At 37.2% G+C, this 10,067-nt stretch overlaps 4 protein-coding genes and 1 pseudogene across 4 annotated transcripts in view; 4 read left to right on the top strand and 1 right to left on the bottom strand.

The window, feature by feature from the left end:
* LOC104704910 lies at nucleotides 1,930-2,943 on the top strand (annotated as a pseudogene).
* Nucleotides 3,741-5,268, top strand: LOC104702363 (thioredoxin-like protein CDSP32, chloroplastic). Its single transcript, XM_010418217.2, has 2 exons — nucleotides 3,741-4,334; nucleotides 4,678-5,268. Exons 1-2 carry the CDS (start codon nucleotides 3,833-3,835, stop codon nucleotides 5,085-5,087), a joined length of 912 nt encoding a protein of 303 aa, XP_010416519.1. The 5' UTR covers nucleotides 3,741-3,832; the 3' UTR covers nucleotides 5,088-5,268.
* LOC104702362 (uncharacterized protein At1g76070-like) lies at nucleotides 5,586-6,730 on the bottom strand. The gene has a single exon (XM_010418216.2). It carries the CDS (start codon nucleotides 6,524-6,526, stop codon nucleotides 5,705-5,707), a length of 822 nt encoding a protein of 273 aa, XP_010416518.1. The 5' UTR covers nucleotides 6,527-6,730; the 3' UTR covers nucleotides 5,586-5,704.
* Nucleotides 7,802-8,661, top strand: LOC104702361. Its single transcript, XM_010418215.2, has 2 exons — nucleotides 7,802-8,068; nucleotides 8,307-8,661. The coding sequence occupies exons 1-2, from the start codon at nucleotides 7,960-7,962 to the stop codon at nucleotides 8,444-8,446; spliced, it is 249 nt and encodes an 82-aa protein (XP_010416517.1). The 5' UTR covers nucleotides 7,802-7,959; the 3' UTR covers nucleotides 8,447-8,661.
* LOC104702359 overlaps nucleotides 9,564-10,067 on the top strand; it is a 2,486-nt gene continuing 1,982 nt past the window's right edge. Inside the window, exon 1 of the mRNA XM_010418211.1 lies at nucleotides 9,564-10,063. Within this exon, the coding sequence (XP_010416513.1) occupies nucleotides 9,592-10,062 (471 nt within the window). The 5' untranslated portion in view covers nucleotides 9,564-9,591 and the 3' untranslated portion in view covers nucleotide 10,063. The remainder of the gene's footprint in view (nucleotides 10,064-10,067) is intronic.

The raw sequence follows: 10,067 nt of genomic DNA, 5'->3' as shown, positions 1-10,067 counted from the left end.
CAAAATTATAATATTATTTACTTATTCTTAATTTTAAGTTATTAATTCTATAAAAAATAGGAAATATGATTAAGTCAAATATACAGTTAATTATTAATTATAAATTTTGTAAATACTCATTTATATATAAACATAGATCGTTTTTTATTTAAATAATTTATTCAAAAACATTGCTTTCTTTTTTGTTTAATTGGGAAATTTTTTTTAATGGGAAGATATATATTTTTTTAACCAAAATTTTTCATACTTTCTATCTTTTCAGTTGGGAATAGGTGAGATTAATATGTTGACAAAAAAAAAATTAATCTATGCGTCTCCTTTTACTAATACTATATTTTAAATTTTATTGTAGTATTTTTAGATTATTTTATTTAATTTATATTTTTCACTTTGAATATTTGGGATTCATATATTACAATGATTATAATTTTCTATTGTTTCTTTAATTATGTCAAATTTTTTTTTTTCTAATTTCTCAACCTTGATTGGTTGATCATAAATCTTTTTTTTTTTTTACAAACATAATTGTTATCATTATTCATTCAATCCTAAAGGAAGATATCAAGTAGAAGCTCATCAACCTAATGAATAGATAAACTAGGCTAATCAAACACAAGCTTACAACAAACATAGATATATAGATTAGAAAAACATAAATCGTTGTTGACATCCTGGTTTGCGGAAAGGTTTAAAAAAATTGATTTGGTCACATTTGTCACCAAAATGCATTTATTTTTCCGGTCAAGGGTCCTCAGAGAACTTCATGATGGGTGATTTTCCTGCAAGTGATTGTTGGAACTGTGTGAGTGGAGACAAAACACAGGAAATATCATTTGTTGATTTGTAGGGTCGGTAAACAAGTTTTTAAAACCACTTATACATAACAAACCAGCCATCGAATATGGGTGGGTACACGGGCCAGGAATTGATGTAGGGCCCACTTAGGAGGGTGGGCCCACAGATTGAGAGTGAACATGGGTTCACTAAGCAAGGTGGCGGTTGAGGCATTATAGAGACACATGCTACATCATGGTGTGTCAAAGACACCTCTATGAATACACTGGAAAAATTAACATTAGTTACTATCAAAAGATTTTGTGACGTAAGAAAAAGGTTTTTACTTTCATTATTTGTCGGAGCAAGCTATTTTGAGATAGTAAAAAGACGTGAACATGTTCTCTCCACACAGGAGGAGGGCAGAGCCGAGGTTTCCTCTATGGTGGAGAAGGTTGGACACAAGGTTATCTCCCTAAGGGAGGAAGGTGGAAGAGGTTGGACGAAAGGTTATCTCCCCATGGAGGAAGGAGAAGCCAAGGTTCTCTCCATTTTGGAGAAAGTTGTACGCAAGGTTCTTTTCATAAGGGATGAAGACGGAGCCGAGGTTTTTTCCATGGTGGTCATACATTATTGTGATGATACATCATTGATTAGTGTATTATATAATATATTTTTAATTCAAAATGTTTTTTGAGCCAACAATTTTAGTAATTAATAAAATATGCAGAAGTGAAAGTAAAATAGTTGGTGATAAAAAATAAATTTGTAACATAAAGTATATTTAGGTGTAAAAATATACTTTTTATGGTAACATACATAAAAATTTGTAAATAGATATAAATCAGTGTATTATAACAAAAGTAAAATTTATAAATAACGTACAACAAATTTTAATATATTTTTGTTAAATTTAATTAATTTATAAAATTTTAAACCTGCACATCGAACCAATCCTCATCTAGTATAGATATAAGTTTATGTTATCCTAAAAAGGATTACCCGTTATTTTGTTGCAAAAATCTAAACTAGATCATACTCCTACTACTATATATACACATGTTTCGTACATAAAAACCATTAACCTAACGTATCCTCCTCTCTATCTCTCTCTATCAGCTCCCTTCTTTCTCTCTACCTCGCTCCCTCTAGAAAATGGTGGACTCGGTGACACTCTTTTGCACCGCCGGTCTCTTAGCCGGCGCCCTCTACTTGTTCGTCTGCGTCTTAGGTCCATCAGATCTAAAGGGCAAACGAGCTTTAGAGCTCACCGAAGGCTCAGTCTCCGCCGAGAAAGTTCCTGAGTTCGTGGACACATTCTACAACATCGTCACAAACATCTTCGAGTGGACATGGGGACAATCTTTACATTCCTCACCACATATCCCCGGGAAATCTAACAAAGACGCCACAAGAATCCACGAAGAGATGGTCGGCGATCTCATAAACGCGAAACCTGGACAAATGATCCTCGATGCAGGCTGTGGCCTCGGTGGGCCGATGAGAGCCATCACTGCCCATTCTAGGGCCCAAATCACTGGAATCACCAACAACGAGTACCAAGTGCAACGAGCCAAGCTACACAACAAGAAAGCTGGACTTGATTCTCTCTGCAACGTCCTCTACGGTAACTTTTTAGAGATGCCCTTCGATGAAAACACGTTCGACGGTGCTTACTCAATCGAAGCGACGTGTCACGCTCCTAAACTCGAAGAAGTATACTCAGAGATCTTCAGAGTGATGAAACCAGGAGCTTTGTTCGTGTCCTATGACTGGGTCAAAACTGAGAAATACAAAGACGATGATGAAGAGCACAAGGATTTGATACAAGGACTCGAGAGAGGACACGCGATTCCCGGACTAAGAAGCTACAAAGACATAGCAGCGACGGCGATGAAAGTTGGGTTCGAGGTAGTGAAGGAGAAAGATTTGGCTAAACCACTGTCTAAATCGTGGTGAAATCGGTTAAAGATGGGAAGGTCTGTGTATTGGAGAAGCCGTGTTGTGGTTGTGATTCTTTCAGCTGTTGGTCTTGTTCCTAAAGAAACTATTGATGCTTATGACTTGTTGTTTAAGAATACTGATTACTTGATTAAAGCTGATGAAACTGGAATCTTCTCGCCGATGCATATGATTCTCTGTAGAAAATCAGAGAAAACTTGTGAATGATTTGATTTCTTCTTCTTCTTTGTTCTTTGTTCAATTTTCTGTTTTCCCCTTTTGCCTTTAAGAATCTTTTGTTTGTCATTGTATTAATATGTTTTGGTGTTTATTAGGGAAGCAAGATCTTGCTTCCGTAATAGTGTTGATGAATAAATGGAAAATTTGTTATTTTATTTCTTACAAAATATTCGCCTGAAAAGTCTATCGATGTGATCTGCCGCCTTGTTTGTATTTGTATAGAGCAATGTATCCGAAACGGTGGAGTTACGGGGTAGCTTGGTAAACAAGAATGTGGTTAGGTGTGACATAGTGTCCGATAATAGTGAATGGTCGTGGGATTTGTGGCCACAGTGATAATTAAACATAATTTGGGTCAAAATTATAGTGGGCCAAATGCCCATTTAGTTTGTCTATGGATAATTTTGTATTGGCATATACTTACTCCGCGTATACATGTTAAAAAGTCAATGGGAGCTTTTTTTTGGTCGAAGCTGAGAAAATGTCTAAACTTTGACAGCTGATGCAATTTTTGTTTTCTTTAGCCGAATACATTTTCCTTTTTTACCAGACCGAAGCTACAATTACAAATTTACAAATGGATGGACCTTAAGTAAAATAACAACATTTGGTTCGATTTTGATGCTGATGGAATCTTCCAGAATATGTTGTCTTTATGCAACAGTTTCAACAAAATCAAAACTTCAATTGCTTTTAGAAACAGTCATCTCACCAAGTTCACATATTCCTTTTTATATTGTCAGAAAAAAAAATCTAATCAACAGTGAACAAAATCCACACAATTTTTAAAACAAGTGGACATAAAATTCTTGGACCCATTTTAAAACATCTATCCACATTAGATGACCATTCACTGATCTCTAACCAAATCTACACAATGGCCACCGTAGCTAACTTCTTAGCCAAACCAATCGCCACCGTAGTTCCAAGGCCGTCCTCCGCCGTTGCTTCCACCTCCTCCTTCGTATTCTTCAACCACAATAAAACCAACTCTCTGTTCCGGAGGCAAACCCTTCCGAGGAAACTATTCTCCGCCGTGAAAGTAAAGGCCGGAGCGGCGCCTCCGGGAAAGGTCGGTACACCGCCGGCGAAAGACGAGAAGTTGCAGAAGATTCACAGCGGAGAGGAGTTCGACGAGGCGTTGAAAAATGCGAAGAGCAAGCTTGTGGTTGCGGAGTTTGCTACGAGTAAGAGTGATCAGAGTAATAAGATATATCCCTTTATGGTGGAGCTGAGCAGGACCTGTAACGACGTCGTTTTCTTGCTCGTTATGGGTGATGAATCTGACAAGACCAGAGAGCTTTGTCGGAGAGAGAAGATTGAGAAAGTTCCTCACTTCAGCTTTTATAAGAGCATGGAGAAGATACACGAAGAAGAAGGTGATGAGTATCCCAAATTTTCCTGTTTGCTTCTCTAATTATATAACTTTAAACAAATTAAAATTGAAATTAGACTTTTTAGTCAAACGATGTTGCACATGATCGTTGAACAAATCTCTCAAATTAAGAGAAATAATATAACAATCTAGATTTAGCAGATTGGTGGTATCACACTAGTTGATGTTGTAACACTAATACCCATAACGAATTTTAAAAATAAGAGAAATCTAAGCAAATTTCGTGTATTTGTATAAGATTTCGAAGCATAATTAGCCTAGTTATTATTAGTAAAGTAATAGAGTGGCAAAGAGGTAAATAAATGGTAAAGTTTGACCATTGGCAGGTGTTGAACCGGACCAGTTAATGGGAGATGTGCTATACTATGGCGATAACCACTCGGCGGTGGTGCAGCTACACGGTCGACCTGACGTAGAGAAGCTGATTGAAGAGAATCGCGTGGGAGGGAAGCTGATCGTGCTTGATGTCGGACTGAAACACTGTGGTCCTTGTGTCAAGGTGTACCCGACCGTGCTGAAGCTATCCCGGTCGATGTCGGAGACAGTAGTGTTCGCTAGAATGAACGGCGATGAGAACGATAGTTGTATGGAGTTTCTCAAGGACATGGACGTTATCGAAGTTCCCACTTTCTTGTTCATTAAAGACGGCGAGATTCGTGGTCGTTACGTTGGTTCAGGTAAAGGTGAACTCATCGGTGAGATCCTCCGGTACTCAGGCGTTCGTGTTACGTATTAATTTGTATCAAAACTCAATTTATTAAAAAGGATAAATTGATATTTTTTGTTTTTGTCTGTACCATTTGAGACCGGTTAATGTGAAAAAAAAAACTCCAAAAAAAAATCATTTTGGGATTTCAGCAAGGGAATGAAATGTAATTGTTACATAAAGATTATGATTTGTAGTTTTGTACCACCTACCCAATGACGATACTGTACTATTTATTCTGTACATTTTACACAACTAATATTCATTTGGTATGTGATATAAATGGTTGATTGTGAATTACATTTAATATTGGGACAATTTGGTGGTGTGAAGAGATATTGGTTGTTGTTGTCTCTTGTCAGACACATGTCATCATCATTCAAGAAAAACAAAATGTAACAGTAAATTGTAATTGTAAAAAATGTAAATGGGTGGAGTGAAATAGAATGATTCACTCACAAAAAAAAAAACGAAGTGAACGATCATCTTCATCATTAACAACACAATATAGTCTTCAACATATACACATAAGAGCAAAATCCAGATTTATTGTGTATGATGATCAGTTTACAATTTTGGATACCACTAATTTAAATATATATATTGAAAGTAAAAAAAGTGAAAAAAATGGAGATGAAAATTTTAATCTAAGTGGTTTGAAGATGAAGTGGTTTAGGTGGATCCATGGTTCTTCTCTTCCACAAGTTAACTTCTTTCTTTGGTTTTAAGTTTAACCCTAACGGAGCTGAGAATGGGATTATTATGTCGTCTTCGTCGTCGTCATCATCGTCTCTCAAGTTAGCTCCTCTCGTGTCGTCGTCGGAATAGTAACCACGGTGATGATCAGCCGGCGATTCTTCTCCAAGTTTCATCTCAGCCGCCCAATCAAATCCACCTAAACCTTCACGGCTGCTTGCGAATTTCTTCATCTGACCTAACGAAGGCACGGCCGCCGCCGCGGAAACCACCGTGACAGGATGTTCATCCGAGGCGGAGACGGCGGTGGGATGAGATTTTCTTGATGCGGTGTTTGCCGACGAGAAAGAGAAGAAACGTTTGATCTTCGAAACACGACCTTTATCATCTTCTTTGGTCAAAGACGACGACGTTTTAAAGACTTTAGGTATAAGCGACGCAGCGGCTTTCTTCTTTTTACCGGTTGGGCATTTATTAGACGACTTACCAAGCTTGATCTGGCCGATGCAAGAGACTTTAGGTGAAGTGGGTTCGTCCCAAACGCCGTCGTTTTTATTTCTTCTAACCCTAGCCGCGTTAGGAACCAAAGGAACCATAGGACCGGAGAAAAACATTTTATTAGACGCCGTGTTACTGTGGTGGTTGTGGTGGAGATCTCTCCCGGGACTAAACGGTGGAACTCGATGTCCAAACGACATGGCTTTGGGAAGCATCTGCAAGAGCTTGTTCTTGCTTTTAGGTTTTGAAGTCGAAGTATGGTGTTTACTGTCCATTGATGATTACACGAAAAGCGAAAAAAAAAAAAAAAAATCGTAGATGAGAACAGAGGATTGTGGGTTTTTGTTCTTTTGGGGATCTATTATGATGTTAGAAGAAGGAAACAGAGAGGAAATGAGTTTGAAAAGGTCAACGATGTGGCCTGGATTGGAGGAGAGTTTTTGGTCAATTGTGAGCTAAAAAGGAAGAAAGACCTTTGTGTTTTTATACGGCCGACTTATAAAATTTTAAATGCGTAAGGCATGTCCGATTGTTGCAAGTTTCCTCTTTTTGTTACTACTACATTGCTACTACCTAAAAGGCTTTAAAGGTAAATAAATTTTATCTTTATGGTTCGATGACGATTAGTTAATTACTAATTTGACTTTAGTTTGGGTCTTAAAAGTCTAAAAATCAAAAAATAGTATATTATTCTTTTGAAATAGGGGTTTGATAGTTTGGACCTACAACATGTAAAAACAAGAAAAATTCAACTATATTGGAAAGTAGAAGTTAGAACTTATCAACGATGCATTGAACTAGTTGGAGCTAGTATTTTTACTAATTACAAACGCCCCACAAATTTGTAAAATAAACCGGTTGCTGAAACTTGAAAGATTAAAAATGACCAAACGTATTCAGTAAAGATTTATTTTCCATGACATTACATGTAATAATATGAGTAGTTCAATTCAGAATAATGGTGTAATGACGACAATAAACAGATAATCGTTAGGCTTAAATATTTACCAATGTGTGTGTTTTTGTTTCTTCTGCAAATAAAGAGAACTACATACAAAATCACATGTTGTGTCTTTATTGAATCACCGAACTTGCTGTTTAATTTAGTGATATCTTTGGATTTACTATTTCGTGCTTGAAAGATTTTTTTTTTTTTTTTTTAATATGGGAGAATATTAGATTATTATTAGTCCACCAAAGGCACGAACAACTAGTAAACGATATTTTAATTAGGCTGAAAAATGTGACAAAAACCGAAATAAACCAAAAACAATGGAGAAAATAATGCTATACTGTCCACTAGTGAGGATTAAGAAAAGGAATCATTATTATTCAAACACGATGCTAATAATCCAACCTTAGTATTCTTTTTTTCTTTTGAAGCTACCTAATTTGTCTCTTTGCAGTTTTGCGTTGTCGTTAGTAAATAAATCGTACCAAACCAAGCTACGGTAATTTCACGATTGATACTGATTACCGGTTTACACTTTAACCTGTATTGCACACCGTTTCATTGATTCATCATCATGTGCTTCTCACGTGACTTCTCTTCTCCCCCATTTTTTCTTTTAACTCAGGAACGCTCTTCTCTTCTCTTGCCCTAGAGATTTTGAATTCGATTTCGATTTCAGTTTTTTTTTTTCTTTCTGAATCGAGAAATCCTTTTCTCAAGCGTGAATTCTTGTTTCAACGGGTGGGGATTAAATATATGATGGTTCAAGCCTTGGATTTGCAGAGTTTTATTCTTCGGGCTCGAGTTCTTAAGCTTTACCGACAAGCATTGAAGATAGCTCACAGAGCTCCTGTTCATGTTAGAGGTTTGTGTTTTCACTTTTTTATATATCTGAACACGATTACGTATCTCGAGATTCATCTCTGAAACTTTCAGACAAGAAATTTGCGTTCACCGTGTAGATCCGGTTTGATTACAAAATCTTGAAATTTAGGGGTTTAGTAGTTTTTTTTGAACAAAAAAGTTCATGGATTTTAATAAGCTTTGTTGATTGTTTCTTGTGTTCGTGTAATAAGTGTGTTTGTGATTTTGGATTTATACAGGGGAATTGAAACAGACGGTTAGGGAAGAGATGGAAAAGAACAGAGACTGCAACGACAAACAGAAGATTCGGTATCTGATTAGTGAAGGTTTAGAGAGAGTTAAAGGACTTGACGAGATGTTAGATATGCAAGGCCATTAAGCATTGATATGTTCTTTTTACATTCTTTTTTGTAAGCTTTTCTGCTTTTAATTGAAGGGTTGATGCAATGCATGCGTTCTTTAAGTAGAAATTCTGGTCATCTTTGTGTTGAAACTCTCTCTTGCATGCGTTCATCATTTCTATAGATTGATACTTTTAGCGAACAAACATTGTTATTCTCTTTTAATCTGTGAAATACATTGTTAGATCTCTAATTCTTTTTGAAGTTTTCTCGAACATATACACTTTTGTTTTAGTCATCTTCTGCTGCAACCCATCTATAAAGCTTCTCTTGAAAACCTTTATCGATGGGTTGCAATGGAACATCACTATAACAGAAGCGATCTCGTTGGGGAAAAACGTCAAAATAATAGGGATATAAGTGTCAACAGAGATTCAGGTGGAAGAGGATTTGATGTTGCTCGTTGAAAATAACAAATCTATAGAGATGGAAAGTATACGCAAGAGAGAGTTTAAAACCACAAAGCTGATCAGAATTTTTATTTGAAGAGTGTAGCATTGCATCACGTTTCAGTTAAGCAGAAAGTAAGAGAACGTATGGGGTTTCTCATAATTGTTCATTTGTTTTAAATCTTCTTCACTCGTTTTGTGTGTTTTCAACCGCTTCTATCTTCATCTTTAGAACAATGTATGTTGATTTTGACCTAGTAAGTATATATATCCATCTACTGTATTTAAGCTTAAAAGTTGTTTGTCAGCTTCTTCTTCTTCATCTTCTCACATCCTTTCTGAATGCACGTGACGTGACAGATTGTTTATGCCATTTTTAAGTTATTGTGTTTAAGACCGCCATCTTTCTAATTCTCATATTCGTGATGAGTCACAACGTTTGAGTTCATGCGAAGAGATAGAAAAAGGCTGCTTCCGTAGTATTAATGGAAGCTTAGTTCTACTGCTCTCTCTCTCTTCTTCCTCTGTGGAAATGGAATACAAGCCAAAACACTCCAAAGGAGGTTCAAATCAAATTGACCTAATTCGACGTCGTTTGAGGATAAATAGATAATTCTATGCGACTGAGCGTTTATATCGGGCCGTAAATGGGCCTATTCTGCATTATGAATAAGCCCATTTGCTATATCATTGTAAGAGACGAAATTTTTCAATTTTGGTGTAGAGAGAGAGAGATGATGGCTGCGAAACTTCAGAAATGGCGAAATCTGTCAGGTCGTCTAGATCTGATGGCTCGGAGCGCCGTGTCGACGAGACGTCTCCTGCACGAAGGTCCAGACACCGTGGAGGAGCTTCTCGATAGACATCTAGCGAAAAAAGAGAAAAAAGTTATCGACGACGATGAAGCCGCGTTGCTTAACAGGCAGCGTCTGACGAGCACGCGCCGGGAAGCGCTGAGTTTGTACAGAGACATATTACGAGCGACTCGGTTCTTCATGTGGATTGATTCCAGGGGAAATCTGTGGAGGGACGTGCTGAGAGAGAACGCGAGGAAGGAGTTTGAGGCGGCGCGTTTTGAGACGGATCCGGAGGTTATCACAAGGCTGCTGATCAATGGAAGCGATGCGGTTTCGTCTGCTTTGGATAAGCTTGCGGAGAAGCAGAGAGAGATGATCGAGAAAAAGCGCCGTGGTGATCAACCGTGACTTGA

Source organism: Camelina sativa, chromosome 7, assembly GCF_000633955.1.
Source record: "Camelina sativa cultivar DH55 chromosome 7, Cs, whole genome shotgun sequence".
Lineage (NCBI taxonomy): Eukaryota > Viridiplantae > Streptophyta > Magnoliopsida > Brassicales > Brassicaceae > Camelina > Camelina sativa.
Note: the sequence above shows the minus strand (reverse complement) of the source record. Positions and strands in the feature narration are given on the sequence as shown.

Coding starts and splice junctions, on each gene's coding strand:
- LOC104702363 (XM_010418217.2), top strand. CDS start 3,833: ATGGCCACCGTAGCTAACTTCTTAGCCAAACCAATCGCCACCGTAGTT. Junction 4,335..4,677: donor GAAGATACACGAAGAAGAAG/GTGATGAGTATC, acceptor GACCATTGGCAG/GTGTTGAACCGGACCAGTTA.
- LOC104702362 (XM_010418216.2), bottom strand. CDS start 6,526: ATGGACAGTAAACACCATACTTCGACTTCAAAACCTAAAAGCAAGAAC.
- LOC104702361 (XM_010418215.2), top strand. CDS start 7,960: ATGATGGTTCAAGCCTTGGATTTGCAGAGTTTTATTCTTCGGGCTCGA. Junction 8,069..8,306: donor AGCTCCTGTTCATGTTAGAG/GTTTGTGTTTTC, acceptor GGATTTATACAG/GGGAATTGAAACAGACGGTT.